The 17,442-nt window shown below is 50.3% G+C and overlaps 1 protein-coding gene and 2 gene segments (V, D, J or C); all 3 read left to right on the forward strand.

Moving 5' to 3' along the window:
* The window catches only part of LOC123625663 (immunoglobulin lambda-1 light chain-like), a 995,149-nt gene that overhangs the window by 244,423 nt on the left and 733,284 nt on the right, over positions 1-17,442 (forward strand). The window lies entirely within an intron of this gene.
* LOC123626202 lies at positions 2,307-2,843 on the forward strand. The segment is given in 2 exon segments: positions 2,307-2,401; positions 2,521-2,843. Coding segments are annotated over 2 exon segments (372 nt in total).
* Positions 13,117-17,055, forward strand: LOC123626203. The segment is given in 3 exon segments: positions 13,117-13,195; positions 13,320-13,619; positions 17,015-17,055. Coding segments are annotated over 3 exon segments (387 nt in total).

The following is a 17,442-nucleotide window of genomic DNA, read 5'->3' on the forward strand; positions in this document are numbered from 1 at the left end:
TTTGGAGGAGCAGCCTGCAGAGCTGTGACCACCAGGCTGTGGTGGACTGTGACAGCAGTCTTGGGAAGTCAATGCACCAAACAATCAGCATAACAATATTCCTCATTTGAATGCATTTCTTTCATCTTTGCTCTCCGTTGTTCTGCAATCACAGATTTCAAAGTTAGAAATATGAACACAAATAATAAAATAATATTTGTACTCATATTTCTAACTTAGAAAACTGTGATTCTCATGTAAGGTTAATATAAAGAACTCCCATTTCTTAAAAATACATAAATACTCAAGCACTGCTTAATACTATTAAGATTATAAGTACTAATGCAAAATTATAGCTTTTTATGTAATTCTACTTGTTCACTGGTATAAAATGTGAAGAGGGGAAGATAATCTGTTATTACTAAAACACTTCCAGTCGTCTCTGTGAATTTGTGAGCTCAGGGGGAGATGCCCGCTATATTCAAAAGCCCCGAGTGCACCATGCCTGGTGCATCACGCACATAATAGGGTACATGAGGGCAGTTGCTGGGCACACTGGCAGGAAACAGAGCAGACTGAGGCCTGAGGAACAATCCAACACCAAACCCACCAGCGCCTTCCTGCCTGTATCAGACCAGAGCTCCTCAGACGTGCACGTGCACAGGGGTCATCTGGAATCCTGTAACATGTGGACTCTGACTCAGGGGTGTGGAGTGACACAGAGTTTGGCTCTGTCACCCCAGCTAGAGTGCAGTGGCATCATCATAGCTCACTGCAACCTCAAACTTCTGGGCTCCAGTGATCCTCCTGCCTCAGCCTCCTGATTAGCTGGGACTACAGGTGCCACCATGCCCAGCTATTTTTTTCCATTTTTAATGGAGATGAAGTCTCGCTCTTGCTCAAGGTGGTCTCAAACACCTGAGCTCCAGCTATCCTCCCACCTAAGCCTCCCAGAGTGCTAGGATTACAGACATGGGCCACTGCACCTGGTCTCATAGGTGTTTTCATGTGACAAAATTCATAAGAATGATGGAAAGTTAAAAAGGGATGACATTAGCTGACAGAAACCAAAGAGAAATCTTGCTCAGAGGAAAATGAAAAATTTTGATCAAAGAGGCACCCCTCCACCCAGGCGGGCAGAGGACCAGACAAAATAGTTGAAAAGCTGGAAGAGGCTCCACTTTCTGTAAGAAATGAAACAGGAATGAAAGCAAATACACCCCAAATATCCTTCCACCTGACCCCCTGTCTGGATCCTGCCCAATGTCCCCACCGGATTCTCCTCCAGTCCCTTCTACAGTGTGGACCATCCTCACCCTACCCATCCTCTCTTTGATTTCTGACTTCTCTTCTCAGATCTTTGGTCTCCCAACCTTTCCCACAGCCCCCCTCTGCCCTGTGACCTTCTCCATTAATCAGCAAGGTCTTTATCTCAGAGGAGTTGTGGACATTTTCCATATGTTTCCTTAGAAGTTGTCATTCACATCTTCTCTTCTTTCTTTGAGCTCCACAGCCTGTTATGTCTGAAGAAGCTCTAAGTCCACATCTTCCCTTTTTAAACCACACTGATTCCTTTTTCTTACACTCCCTGGGCCCCTTCTCATTTGTGGGGAACCCAGTGAGTGACCCCGCGTCCTCACTTATCCCCCCAGACACTCCCCACTCTGTCCCTGGGCGTTACCTCCTGAGGAACCAAGGAGGGAGAGAGAACCTGGCTTTGGGAGCAGCCTGGGAAGTGGGTTCCTAGTTGATCTGCCCTTGTTCTCAGCTCACGGACTTTGTGTTTCAGGCTCAGTTTGTAGATGATTCGTCCCTTCCCCTGAGGACCCCTTGTTTGTTAATGGGGTGAGTTGTGTGTCCTGTTCCCACCGAGGAGGAAGAGAAAACTAAGGACTGAGACAAGGTGGGAGCCGCCCAGAGGAGGGGCCTCACTCTGCCCTTGTGCAGGGAGCAGGCAGTGGTCAAGGCCCTGGTGGGGGCAGGAGCCTCTGTCAGAACACCCTGGCATCTGGTCACAGACACATTGCTGTGGGTGTGGGCAGCAGGGGGCGCTGTGAGCCTGTCACTGAAGGTATGTGGGGCTCAGCTGGGAGACCAGACACTTGACCCTGGGCTCTGGTCTGAGCTCAGGGAAGCCAGCAGCTGGATCTTCTCTGGGCCCCTGGGGAGCCTCAGGACAGACCCAGCCCAGGCCCCACTCCCGGTAATGACACCCAGACACTGGGGCTGCACACAGGCCCAGGGCGGGCTTGGTGGGCAGGGGAGGAGCAGCACATTTGCATGCAGGGCCCCCCTCCCTCCTCTGGGGCTGGAGGGTGGATAAGAGACACCTGCAGCGTGGCAGCCTCAGCACAGCTCTGGGGCGTCTGCACCATGGCCTGGGCCCCCCTCCTCCTCCTCACCCTCCTCCTCCACTGCACAGGTCAGGACGGTCCTCAGCATCCCGACCCCCAGCTCACTGACGCCACCTCCCAGACCCATGCCACACTGCCCTTCCCTCTTGTCCTTCCTCCAGGACATAATGTGTGTCTGTGTTTCCAGGGTCCCTCTCCCAGCCTGTGCTGACTCAGCCGCCCTCTGCATCTGCCTCCCTGGGAGCCTCGGCCAAGCTCACCTGCACCCTGAGCAGTGGACACAGCAACTATGGCATTGCGTGGCATCAGCAGCAGCCGGGGAAGGCCCCTCGGTACTTGATGTATGTTAATAGTGATGGAAGCCACGGTAAGGGGGACGGGATCCCCGATCGCTTCTCAGGCTCCAGCTCCGGGGCTGACCGCTACTTAACCATCTCCAACATCCAGTCCGAGGACGAGGCTGACTATTACTGTGGCGCAGATTATAGCACTGCTGGTTCATATGGTTGAAGCACAGTGATCCAGATGAATGGGGAAGTGGGACAAAAACTGTTTTCTCCACTCTGCTACCAAGGCTGCCACCTGGATCCCAGAATCAGTGTGTGGTGGTCTGAACTCTGAAAAATATTGACTTTTTTTGTTAGACATTTTTCAATGAGAGAACTAGTTGCAGTCTGATTCCTCTGAAGGATTCTCTGGGAACCAGGCTGCTAGGCCAAGCTCCTTAGTGTGAACAGATCTGTAGGAATGATGGAAATGTAGCAACAGATTCTGCCACCTCATGCTGGTTACTACACTGTCACCACATGGGGGATGCGAGGACATTCTCCTTTCCAGATTCAAACACTGAGACTCCAGAACATACCTCACTCCTGCCTTTTTGAGGATTATTTAAGTGACCACCCTTAAAATAATTTTATTTACTTCTAAGAAATGTTAAGATTCTATCTGTATGGTAGGAAGCACACTCTGAATAAATGCAGAGAGACAGAGAATAAAAATTTGTGGCTGGTGTGAGAACAAACCTTAAGTCCTTTGGCTGTTTCCAAAGGTTCTCTTAAGTGTTCAGTGTTTGGATTTCTGGAGTAGGGGACAAGGTTGAGAAATTGATCCCAATGTACATAAGATGACAACTGATATCCAAGAATGTAAGAAATAAAAGGAAACTAAAGGGCCAGTTAGGAAACTTTGACAGCTCTGAGCCTGAAAAGATTTCTTTTTCCAAAAACAGGTAGTCAGGAAACACTTATGCAATGATGGAATGGGGCCCTTTGAAAACTTTTTCCACCATACAAGATCATAAGAACAGAGGGAAAAATTGTCTAAATCAATTTTCTCAGAACTCTGGACATTTAGTAAAGGCTTACAGCAATGTGAGTTCCATTTAAGAAAAAGGAGGGACATTTTTAAGAACAAGAGCTCTGTTGTTTTTATTGCAAATCTCCCCAGATCCATGGAAGCCCTGAAAATTAACAGCCTCAGAACCACTGTAGCTGTGAAAAATATTAATTGGAATAACAAAGTAATAGGCTTGGAGTTTCCCAAACAGCCCTATCCACAGACTGCAGTCATTACTTGAACTCTCTGGATGCTTTAAGAAAAGCCTTCCTCTCAGCACTTTTCTGAATTTGAATTGACTCAGAGCTTGTTTGGTTTAAGCTGCTCCATCCTCAATGTGTTGTGGAATAAGGGCTGGCCTTTGTTCACACTGAGAGTGCCTGAGACAGTGTGTGAGGTGGAATAAACACAGAGTTGATCAAAATCCTTCTAAGGGAAAACAAGTGCCAGGTGTGGGGTGTCCACAGGTGGTGTTGATAAGCCTTGACATATTCTTGTGGGTACAGAAGGCCACGTATATGCCCTGGGGTATGTTTATGTTCAGGTTAGAGCTCAGGATCCCCTACTCTTTCTCCACTGGCTGAAATTGGAGATCCCTGCAAGATGAATTGGAGGCCAAGGCAGAGTTACGAATTGACAGAGTGTTGAAATTGTGCGCAACACATGCAGAGAGCCTTTGGGGAATGTTGAGACACACATTTCTTCAAGGCACCAATATTTAACCATTAATATATTTAAACTGAGACTTCAGTGTCGACACATGCAGAGAATACAGTCTTAGGACAGAAAACCATCAACCATAACCATAAACCATCAACAACAATAACAACTACTACAAAATAATAATAAGAAGAATAATAAGAAGGACAACAACAGAAATCAGCAAGGAATGGATCTGATTTCCAGAGTTTTCACATCATATTACTTGAAATCTCCATTTTTCAAAATGAAATAGTCAGTCAATTAAAGAAACAAGAAATTATTGTCCCCATAGGCTACAAAACAGAAAACATTACAGCAACAACAAAACATAAAGCAAAGGAAATAAACACTAAAATGTTGGTGAAAATTATCCCCAAATAATCACGGACATTGAACTAGTAGAAAAAGACTTTGAATCAGCTATTATAAATATGCTGAATGTAATAAACAAAATCATGTCAAAAATTAAGACAAATTTCATAAGTAAGTCTCATCATATATGGAACATTAATAAAGAAATAAAAAAGAAAGAGTAACCCAACATGAGGTAGATCAGTTGATATTATTCTGCCTGAAAAACAGAAAGATATCAGAATAAAAACAATGTGCCGAACTTGAGGGACCCGTGTGACACCATCCCATGTGTCAACATACACATAGTGAAAGTCTCAGAAGGACAGCAGCAGGGGAAAGGGACAGAAGAATGTGTTTGAAAAGTGATAACAAAATAGGTCCCTAACTTGGTGTAAAAAACACATCTGAGATGCTCAGTAAACCCTAACAGAAATCAATCAGGACTGACTACTATGGGCATAAGGAAAGTATCATGGATGGATAAAACTTACTAAATGCTAATAAGATAAATATGCAAAGACAGTGACACCAGGAGCCTGTCATAATTTCTGATTCCATCCATGATGTAGTATGGAGTGACAGGTCCACCCCTTACACCTCACACAACTGCAGGACAGGAGCAGATACTGAAATAGTTGTTTCCTGACATTGCACATTGGACAATGAGGAGAACCAGATGCTGCAACCTCAGAGAAGAAAAGAACATTTGCACAAGCAGATGCACAAACCCTTATGGACACACAGGCACACATATACATACAACACATGCACGTCCACCACACACACACACAGATGCACACACACATGTTTCCACACGCATACACATGTGCCCTCACAGATGAGCCCAACAGTGGCTGCGGATTTCTTTCTAGACTGACTTTTTGACCCAGAAGAAGATGGAGTCCCAGCTGATCATGAGAGTGTCACTGAGCTGAGGACACAGAGGTGAGAGTCACAGGTACAGGGATGACTGGGATTCTCAGAGCAAGACACTGGAGAGCAGGAAGCTGCACAGAGCAAGGTCTCTGTGACTCTGCACACGGCCCCTTTGGCTTTGGCTGAGCCAAAGGGCAACATGCAGGGGGGATTCTAACTTGATGAACAGGCCCCGGGAGAAGGAACATAAATCTGCTGCCTTGGATTCTCCTGATTCTTCTGACCTCCCTGCCAGAGGGCCAACTCCTAATATTCTTCCAGTCTCAGTTTAAACTACATTTAGTATGCGATGCCTTCTCACACCCACCCACCCCTAGAGGACGTGAGACTCCACAGGATCACATCCTCAGTGACTGAGGGGTGCAATTGGAAACGCTATTTGCATGTCTAATGCACATAGAGGCTGCCAATTTGCTGGAATGAAAAATCCCTGATGCAAAAAAGTAGGTGTGGAACAGAGGGTGACAGCTACCCAGAAGACAACACATCATAGCACTATAAATAAAATGGAAATTTATAAAATTATTTATGATACATAGAATATATCTAGGACTATTTCAAAATGTCACTCCCACCCTGGCCTCCAGCTGGAGCCCGTCTCTCCCACAGACAGAGCAGGTGCTGGCTGCAGCCAGGGCAGGGGCAGGAGCTCAGGGTGTCCCAGGACAGAGCAGTGGGCGTGGCTGGAGCCCCAGAGCGAGGGGAGGGGCTGCAGGGGGGCTGTGGGGTGGGCGGGGCCAGACCAGGAAGGGGCTGAGGGGGTGAGGACTGTGGGGTTCATGCCAACAGCCCTGGGGAGTCAGTGCCAGATTTTTAGCCAGGGGGTGACCTGGTGGACCAGAGGGGGAATTATCTGTCTGGATGCCTTAAGTGAGAGGCCTGCAGGAAGCAGGGGATCCTGGTCACAGCTTATTTACTGAAAGAGCCTCTGGGTGGAGGAGTGTGGGGACTATGTGCACAGTTAAAGCAGATTTGCATCCGGGACGCAGTGAGGGAGCGATGGTCTCTGCATTCACCTGTCCAGGCAGTCAACGTTTCTGCAGGAATGTTAAAGTGTCAAACTTACCTTCTTAGTAAACTATAAAAATATGAGTAAGGAACTACAAGTAGGGAAATTATATTTAGAATATAAAGAAGTTGTATTTCATCAAAAAAAAGATACTGGTATGAAATATATGGCACAGATAAACAGAAAAATACAAATGTAGGGAGATAAATCTCCATAAAATTAAGAAATGTTTTGCGCTATGAACTGGTACATGCTGTGCCTACCCAGCTACTATTGATTCACAACTCAAGTCTGTCAGTATCAACATTCCAAAATCATTGTGTGACTTTTGAAATGTTTTCTGAATTGGTGAATGTTAAACATATCACTGAGCCAATTCCTTCAACATTTCTCTTTTACACCGTTGCCCTGAATAGCACAATCACACCAGTCAGACCAGCTCAGATGTTCTAGCACATGTGGTGCCCACCATGATGGCACATAAGGGTTTCTAGAATGTACTTTGGGGGTGCTGCATCTTAAAAAGTTATATATGCATGTAATTGCACCTCTGATAGCCCAGGGCTCCTTCTGGGAGTGAGAAACCCCAGTGATCACTCACAGTGTGCTGGGGTCACTCCACCAGGGACTCAGCCCATGGCTGTGTGACCAGAGACACTGACTGGGGAGCTGCAGAGGCCAGCTGGGCTCTCAGGTCTCTGTGCCATGGAGAGGTGTGTGCCTGTCACCAGCAGGGGGTGATGGGGGACAGCCCTGCGGTCACTACACAGCTGATCAGTGAGAACCAGTCACTCCAAGGAGCCTGAGCCTAAGGGCAGGGCCCTGTGCTCACTGATGGGGACTCAGCAGTTGTGTCCTCTCTGGCCTGGCAGAGTCCCCTGAGCAGGGCCCTTTGTATGGTCTCAGCAGGTGCTTCCTCCCAGGGCTCCCCCAAGGGGCAAAGCAAAGCTGCCTCCTCCTCAGTGTGCAGGGAGAACTGAGCTCCAGCCCAGGGCTCAGGGAGGGGCTCTCAGTCCCTGGATGGAAACACGTTTGCATGAGCAGCCCCTCCTCTGCAGAGGTAGGGACAAAAGGAGGCCTGGGGCAACCCAGCCCCACTGTGGGGACCAGGGGCTGTGTCCACCATGGCCTGGGCTCCTCTCCTCCTCGTGATCCTCTCTCACTGCACAGGTAGGGACAGGCCTTGTAAACTGAGTCTCAGTTTCCATCCTGTGTCAGCTCCTTTGTCTAAGGACTTTACCCTGGATTCTGCCCCAGCACCCACGAGTGTCTCTCTTTACAGGTTCCCTGTCCCAACCTGTGCTGACCCAGCCGCCCTGCCTCTCTGCCTCTCCTGGAGCATCAGCCAGACTCACCTGCGCCCTGAGCAGTGGCTTCAGCGTTGGCAGCTATATTATACACTGGCAGCAGCAGAAGCCAGGGAGCCCTCCCCGGTACCTGCTGAAGTTCAAGTCTGACTCAGATAAGCACCAGGGCTCCGGGGTCCCCAGCCACTTCTCTGGCTCCAAAGATGCCTCAGCCAACGCAGGGATCCTGCACATCTCTGGGCTGCAGCCTGAGGACGAGGCTGACTATTACTGCGCCATGTGGGACAGCAGTGCTTCTCACAGTGACACAGGCAGATGGGGAAGTGGGACACAAACCTCAGTCTGCTCAGGGTGTCATCATATGCAATTTTGAAATTTGAAAATAACTGGGGTACATGCACACTCTACTTGGAAGCACCTTTGGCTTCAAAAACGCTCTACTCTGAATTTTCCATTCAATGTTTCTAAATTCTCACAAACGAAAAAAATATCTTCAGGATGATATTGAAATATTGCCTGTTTATCCAAGTGTGCTAACGCCAGACCCTCTGGCACTGACGTCTCTCTCTTGAAAGAAGAACTATTCACCCTTTCTAGCTGACATCGTGGTCAGAGCCCGAGGACCATCCCATGAGGTCACTGGGCTCTCATTGCTGTGGCAACAGCCAGAATCTGTGGTGAAAACTTCAGGCATTTTTGCCCCATTGTGAGAGGCCGCAGCGCTTCCATGGAACCTCTGTTCCACCTCCAGGATGTCTACACCGTGGCTAATAGGACATTCTGAGTCTTGTCACCTGTATGTTGACAGCTGTTCCTTGCTCAGGACACAGAATCTTTCCAATGGAAACAAGTGCATTGACAATTATGAGTCTTTCATGGTACATTTAATTTATTTGCACAAATTAGTTTGTTTGTCATCCACACATGATTGGGAGTGTTAATTAGGGATCCTGCAGGAAAGGCTGATGCACTCAAAACTCATATAAACAGACACAAATTCAATAAAGAGGGACATTATGAAGGTGTGAGCAGAGTGTGGGGAAAGCCTAATTGAGAGTAGAAACCATGACCTGCCAGTCTGGTCACTGATGTCCCTGCAGGGGGTGGCGAGTACAAGGGTGGGGATGCAGAAGGCCAACTGTGGATCCCTGCACTCCATGGTGACCCCACACGAGGGACCCTGGGGAGCAAAGGCTCCAGCACCCCGCACTACCTTTCCCCAGGTGGGAAAAGGGTCAGAAGCAGCTTCATCTGCCAGGAGGGCTCAGTGGTGCTGTGCAAATGAGCAGAGGGTTGTGAGTCTGTGGGCAGGATGGGGCGTAGTGGGTCAGGGGTGTGTGTGTGTGTGTGTGTGTGTGTGTGTGTGTGTGTGAGAGAGAGAGAGAGAGAGAGAGAGAGAGAGAGAGAGAGAGAGAGAGAGAGAGGGAGAGAGAGAGAGAAAGACCATTAAGTCCTCACTAGAGAAATGGCTGAACCTCCTCTTGTGGGACTGGGTGTGATGACCCCATGGGTGTGGGACTCTGGTGCAGGAGGGACAGCTCCACCCCAGGGAGACACGGGTCCATGGGCTTCCCTCAGCCCATGGGGGTGACTCAGGCCATCTCTTCCTGCTCCACCCAAACAGACCCTCTGTCCAGGCCAGAGTCCCACCACGGGGTGGAGAAGAGCATGGCAGGGTTATATCTGCATGAGGTGACTCCACCCACCAAGAAGGACAGGACAGACTCAAGTGTCCCCTGTCAACAGTGTGGAGCCCAGGAGGCTGTGCTGGGTGTCCCCAAAGGGCTCCACGGACATTCACATGTCATATACACTCCACATGACAACACTGTGAGCCAGGCAAGTGCAGCTCAGAGGCAGGTTCCTGTCCCCACTACCAATGAGGTGACCACCCTCCCCACCCCCAGCCCGTGTGCAGTTCCTGAGCTGCCACCTGCTCCCACTGTGAAGACCTGAGCAGCAGCAGCAAAGTCAGTCAGCACAGTCAGGTCCCTGCCCAGAGTGACCTGAGAACAGGGAGGACAGGTGGAGACAGGGACCTTTTGAGGGAAAGGGGATCTTTAGGTTCCTGAGAGGATGAAGGGTGTGGGACTTTCCCACATTGCAAGTCATAGAGTAGGTGACACATAGAGGTATGAGAGCCCCACAGAGGCTTCACTCAGCTGAGATTGGACTGTGCTATGACTGTGTCAGTCTTCCCACAGGTTTTCTGTGCCTGTAGCTGCCTCACACCCCCAGCCATTCATTCCATCCCCTTCTGCAGGTCCCTGAGGCTCCCCTGGAGGGCAGGGCTCTCTGTGCAGATCCCATGGTGGCTTCCTCTCTGCCAGGGTGCTCCTCCCTCCCCTGGTCCTCCCCATGTTGCCTTTTCTGCCTCCCCTGGGGACCCCAAACCTCTGAGCTCCTGTCCCTCAGGGTCATTCACCAGCTCCTCCCAGCCCTAGCACACCTGTCACTCTCAGGCACACGAAGAGCGTCCTGACTCCCCCTGGGCCCTGGCGGAGCCCGCTCTCCTTGGTCAGTTTCCCCAGACACAGCCCTGCCAGGACCACATTCTTCCCCGCCCCTCTGAACGCGTCTCCTCCTCTTTTCTGTCTTTGCTTCTCCTCTCATAGCGACCTCAGTGCCACACTGACTGTGTCCAGGACAGAAGGCAGAGGCTGGCTCTGCTCTGTGGAGAAGACACAGGGACTGGACATCTACCCCACACAGATAAGGTGTCCCTCCCGTGGGAATCAATGTCATGGAGGATACCAAGTGTCCTCCCCAGTGTCCTTATTTCTCTCCTCCCTCATCCAAGGAGGGTGGAGGTGGGGCAGACACACACATGACCCATGGCCACCTTCACACCTGAGCATTCACTGACATGCTCACGCCTGTAATCCTAGCTCTGGGAGGCCGAGGCGGGTGGATCGCTCGAGGTCAGGAGTTCGAGACCAGCCTCAGCAAGAGTGAGAGCCCGTCTCTACTAAAAATAGAAAGAAATTATCTGGCCAACTAAAAATATATATACAAAAAAATTAGCCGGGCATGGTGGCTCATGCCTGTAGTCCTAGCTACTCGGGAGGCTGAGGCAGTAGGATCGCTTAAGCCCAGGAGTCTGAGGTTGCTGTGAGCTAGGCTGATGCCACTGCACTCACTCTAGCCCGGGCAACAAAGTGAGACTCTGTCTCAAAAAAAAAAAAAAAAAAAAAAAAATCAGTCTGTAATAAATCCATGCACTTTTGTCTTTGCATACATCCTCACTTATGTAGACAGTATATGCCATCCTAGACATTAACTCGCATTTTAAATGTCCTTCCTTTATTTGAAAACTTATGCATCTTTGGAGCCTGTAACCCTTTCAAAAGGTAAATACTCAACGCTTTCTACAAAAATGTAAAAACATAATTGAAAACGATTTATTAAAGGAGCAGATGAATGTATAAAATAAATTTATAAATATTTTGGAGTAAACAGATATTAAATTAGGGGAAGACATCTCGGAGTAAACTTGTAGATATTGAAATATGGGGAAAACATTGCAAAACCAGGTGTAACATGCATTTAAAATCACGAACAAGTGATGTTGGATGAAGTCTGTCTTCCCACCTCCACAAGATCCCACAGTTCCAGATGTGTACAAAAGTTTGTGAAAATTATCTATTTATGTCCTCAACTTTGTCAAACAAAAGATGAACCAGCATCAAATACAGGGTGGATGTGCTGGGTGATGTCAGAGGTTGGAGGGGAAAGTGTGACACAGTCACCTGGCAGAGGGACCTGAGAGGGACGGGGACGCTGACGCTGTCTCCAGGGGCCAAATCCTCCAGACTTGGGAGCGCTGGCAGCAGGTTCTCCATCCTCACCCCCCACAGACACTGGCGTGAGCACAGCACAGCGTCGGGTCCCCCAGCTCCGCTGGCACCGGGCAGAGGAGACGACGTGCTTCATGAGTGTTTGTTTCACACGTGCTTGCATGGCTTCTCGTATAAATAAATGAAAGTTGTTTTTTTTTAACACAAAAGTAGCTTCAGTGTCTTTGTGTCCCCACAGAGGCAGTGGAGGCCCCTGAGGTTCCGTCTCCATCCTCCAACTCACTGTCCACACACAGCGCACCCTTGAGACAGCAGAGCCCACGGCGAGCGACTGCAGAGCTGTGCTTGCACATTGTCACCTGCTCCACTGCCTGTTACCCAGTTGTCCCAACTGGAAGAAGCAAACTTTCATCCCAGGACGCCAAACAGGCTCTACGTACGGTCTCCTAGGACGGCAGCCGTGACACCCGACTGACCTTCACACGAGCCCCTCACATTGACACCGACCCTGACCTTCCCTCGCCCAGACAGCCGTCGATCGCCAGCCGCGCAGAGTCTCTCTCCAGACCTGCTTCCCACCCACCTGCTCCACGACGCTCCCCGCGGCCTTCGTGGCACTCGCCGGCCAAGGGCTCCGATGAAACTGTCCCCTGACTCGCGCCTGGGCCCTCCCCGCCCTGCCCCTCGGGGTCCTTCTGCTCTCATGGCGTCTCACGGTGGAATCTGCACCGGATCAGAGCGCTGCTCCCTCGTCCCCAGGCCTTTCAGTGCGGGGCTCGCAGCCCGGGTCACGCGGTCCCCCCTGGAGAAGGCGGAGCCCTCCCCTCCGTTTCCTTCCGCGCAGCCCGTTCTGCTGTGACGTCCACACCGCCAGGGACAGAAAGGGAATCAGAGTGTCTTCACCAGAGTAGTGGCCCTTGGACCAACTGGACAGATTTGGAGGTTTAAGTGCAGGGAGCAGAGGACGCTGAGCAGAGACCCTGGGACAGTGGCTGGAACTGTGAGGGGTGCGGGGTGGGGAGGGCGGGAGCCCTGAGCACCAGCCCCTGCCCAGGGCCGCCGTGCCTCCCGCGGCCACCAGAGGGCGCTGTGGTCCCAGCACTTGCTCAGGCTCCCCAGGGCCTCAGCTGTCTCCCCGCCCCACCTGCAGGTGTCCCTGTGTCCTCTGTGTGGTGGAGCCCTCCCCCTGGGACAGTGTCTCCGCCTCTCAGCCACAGCCAGTGTGAAGTCTAAGGTGGTGCTTGTGCAGCTTCCAGAAAATAAGAAATTTGCATGGAGACCTCCCACCCTGAAGCCAAGCTGACAGATAAGGACGGTTGGTGCACTCAGTCTTGGCTGTCAGCTCAGGAAGCAGAGCCTGGGGTGTCCCCACCATGGCCTGGGCTCCGCTCCTCCTCACCCTCCTCGCTCTCTGCACAGGTGGCTGCCCACAGGGAATTCTGGGAGGGCTCCTGGATGTCACGTGGGAGGATGGTCTCTCCCTCCTCTTCGGAACAGGGTCTGGTTTGTTCTCACTGATCTCTGTGTCTCTCCCGCTATGCAGGGTCTTTGGCCAGCTTTGTCCTCACTCAGCCCAGCTCTGTGTCGGGGTCTCCAGGGCAGAAGGTCACCATCTCCTGCACCCGCAGCAGTGGCAACATTGGGAGTGATTATGTGCACTGGTACCAGCAGCGCCCGGGCAGTGCCCCCACCACTGTGATCTACGATGATAGCCAAAGACCCTCTGGAGTCCCCCATCAGTTCTCTGGCTCCATCGACAGCTCCTCCAACTCTGCCTCCCTGACCATCTCTGGGCTGCAGTCTGAGGACGAGGCCGATTACTACTGCCAGTCTTATGATAGCAGTGCTAGTCACACAGTGCTCCAGACCATGGGGAAGTGAGACAAGAACTCCCAGAGCATCCTCGCCCTGGCTCTGCCCTCAGCCTGTCTCCAGCGGGTTGTGCAGCTCTTCCCTGTCCCTCCTGGATGCTTTAGTTTTGTATGTCTGCTCACAACTTCCTCTATTTTCTTTACAAAATACCAATTTGTCCTTCCATATCTTGAAGGCTGATCATCAAATATCATTACAATCAATCCACAGGGTATATGTATGGTTTAAAACAGAGTTTCTGAAACACAACACTATTAATATTTTGTGGTTACAATGAATGTTATACATTGTAATATGTCTAGTAGCATCTCTGGCCTCTATTCAGTAGATTCTATAAACCCCCCCCCCACTTATGAAAATAAAACTGTCTCCAGAGACCACCAAATAAATATCCCCTGCCTGGAGGGCGAAGCCAGCCCGGGCTGAGAGCACTCGGTCACAGGGCATGTCTGCAGCCCTTGGAAAGCCCTTGACTGTGAATCTCCTTCAGGCCATACAGCTGGACACAAGGCTGGACTTCTTATCTCTGAGTTTCTACTTCCCATGTGATAATAAAAATAACCACGCAGACTACAAACAGTTGTTTTGATGGCTAATGATATTCTAGGTGACATGACATCAGAGACTGAGTTACCTAATGCTGCAGAAGCCCCAGCAGAGTCTGCGATACAATGTGTAGCCGTGACTAGGAGAGCACATGACTGCTTTGATCATTGTTCAATGTACAGGGGCTCATAATAGATCCATCGCGCATGGTGGGGTGATATTACTCAGCCATAAACATGTATGAAGTGCTGATACATGCTCCACATAGGTGGCTGTTGATAAATTATGCTCACTGAAAGAAATAAAAATGAGCTAGATATTGCATGACTGTATTTACAAGAAATATCCATACTGGTCAATTTCATACTGGCACAAAAAATAGTGATTATTTTTAAAGCTGTCATAACTGAGGTGAGAGAAATGACATTGAAAATGGGAAACAGGGACCTATTGCACAAAAAACTGATGACGTCTCCTTGAACAAAGGTGACGGTTCGCCAACTTGTCAGTAATATGAAGAACTGTACTGCGGACAGATGAGGTCTGTAAATGATAGCTTTTGATTTCTGTTGTAAAATTAAGTATAAATAGGAACCATGTGCTTGCTGGTCTGATCATCAGATGGTCCCATAGTCAATAATCACAGCCTCGCCGGTGTCCCCACCTCCTCCCTGAGCACCTGCATCTGGTGAGCAGAGCAGCACAACCAAGGACACCTGTGCATCCTCTGGGAGCTCAGCAGGTGTGTGTCCTGGTGATGCCCAGTGACAGGGGTCCACCATGGGGCGCGGTGGGGCTGTCTCAGAGTGTGAGTGTGTCTGGCCCTGCCAACTGGGGAACCCTCAGAAGTTGGCCAGTTAACTGAGCATCAGTGCATTTGCTGAGCTGCAATGGGGGTGACTGAAGCTGTCAGGACCTCCCAGGACCCTCGGGCCATGAAGGGCCAGGCTGTCTTACCCCACCTCGCCTGGCGAGGACCCACCTGCCCTGGGTGGAAGACTCCATGGGGGGCCTCAAAGCCCTTCTGCTCCCCTCCCCACTCACTGGCCTCACTGTCCTCTTTGTGTCTCCACCTTCCAGTATTTGTGGCCCAAGAAGTGCTGACGCAGCCTCTCTCAGTGACCAAGTCCCCAGGACAGATGGTCACAGTTGTCAGCACTGGAATCAGCAAGACGTTGTCAACCAGCACACAGCTTGGCAGAAGCAGCACCCAGGACATGTCCACAAATTTCTGATCCTCAGGGACAAGTGATCCGCTGGGACCTCAGGGAGACTCCCTGGCTCCAGGACAGACTGTGTGGCATCTGCCACCATCTCTGGGCTCCAGCCTGAGGATGGCGCTGGTTATCTCTGCTCTGCAGAGGACGGCAGTTTTGGTGACCGCACTGGGTGGGCCCTGGGGAGATGAGACACACACCTGTGCTCTTCCTCCAGCCTATGCACTGCCCCAGGAGTGGCCGACACACCTGTGGGGGGACAGGGCCTGGGTTCCTGGTGGGCACTCGTGGGAGTTTTAAAGCCTCTTAACTAAAATGCCTCTTTTAAGTTAGGACTACTAACAAAACACCACGAACGCAGTTAAGAGTCTTTAGAATTACATCTCAAATAATTAACTAATATTTATACGCAGCACAATTGTAAATCTTTGCAGGATGTGTCTGGTGATAGACATCACACATATTGGTACTGACACAGAGAAAGAACAGAGAGTCTGTACATGGACAACTCACCTAGGACTTGTTTCCATAAAGAACTCAGGACACATAATGCCTGGAGGAGCTAAAAGATGATTCACTTACCTGACTGCTTCCTAACAACATATCAGTTCCATGCGGTGATCAGTTATGAGGATTGTCCACCATTACAACGTGGACTGGCCCCTCCTGTCACCCCCATCACAGTGACAGTGATGACCGAACACAGCTTCCTTCTTTGGTCTTCAGAACACCAGTCTGCTCACTTGTGCCTCTGCAGCCCCATGTCCTCCTGTCCCTCCCAGGCCACATACTCTACTGTGGGAGGAGATTAAAGGTCCCCATGATGCCATGTACTCAGGTAACTCCACAGAGTGGGTTTGTGCTGGGGAAGGATTTAGGGCAGGGAAGCCTGACCCCAAGGGGTGTTAACAAATATGTTCTATTTAGGGTTCATGCAAGTGAACTAGGAGGACGGATGAGGAGATGATGCTTCAGGTACTGCTAACAGCATTTGCCAAGAATAGATGACAATAAAATTTCATTGTTCATTCTAGTAATTAAAGGAACCTGCACTGTGCTCACATGTAGACAGGGTCAGGGGAAGCAGCTTGAGATAAGTCTGAACGGGGTAAAACAATGATGGGGACAGATCACTAAGCTGACACATCCTAAGAAGTGTGCAGTTGACCCTACAGGCTATAGGGAGTCCCTGATGTTCAACCCCATCTGGCACTTGTAATGAAATTGTCACCATGGAGAATGGGTGGAAGCAATCCGTGAGCAAGGAGATTAGTTTGGTGACAAAGGCAACACGTCATGGGGAAACAATGATGTCTTTTACTGTATCTGTGATATGGAAGAGGAAGGAGAAGGAACAATTTAAGGTCAACGTGGAACTGTGGTTGGCAAGACTTGGGGCCTGAAACAGGTAGACATCCAAGATGACACCACGTGTCTCGTTAGAGATTTGGATGGATTCTTTTAACCCATGTGAAAGATGAACACTGGAGTCTAAATTTTCTGGACAAATATTTGACACTTATTTTTGTGGGTAACTGAGAAGAAAAAAATGATTTGGGGAAACTCAGAGGGTGAGTGTGTCTGGTCAGCTGGGAACCCTCAGAAAGTTGGGGGGGGGGTTCTGAGCATCAGTGTGTTCGCTGAGTTGTGATGGGAAGTGACTGCAGCTGTCAGGACCTCCCAGGACTGTGTGGAGCCCTGAGACTAAGGTGTGTGGGGCCAGGGACACTGTCCAGCTACATCCCTTTGGGGAGGACAAGGTGCACAGTGGAGCAGAAAGGACACATGAATGTGTCTGGGTTCTGGGCAGCAGGGGACTGCCCCATACTCTCCCTGAGGCCTGTGCTGTGGGTCCCATCTGGGAGCCCCACCTGGCCCAGGTCGGGAGCCCTCTGTCCCCTGCTCACTGGGCCAGCACCTGTGTCCTCACTGGTCCCTGGGGAGCCACAGAACAGCCCTGCCCAGACCTACCACTCCCAGGGTCAGCTTTCCAGGCAGGGGTCAGAGGCAGGGCTCAGGGTGGAGCTGGGA

The sequence above is a fragment of the Lemur catta genome, chromosome 21 (assembly GCF_020740605.2).
Source record: "Lemur catta isolate mLemCat1 chromosome 21, mLemCat1.pri, whole genome shotgun sequence".
NCBI classification, from domain to species: domain Eukaryota; kingdom Metazoa; phylum Chordata; class Mammalia; order Primates; family Lemuridae; genus Lemur; species Lemur catta.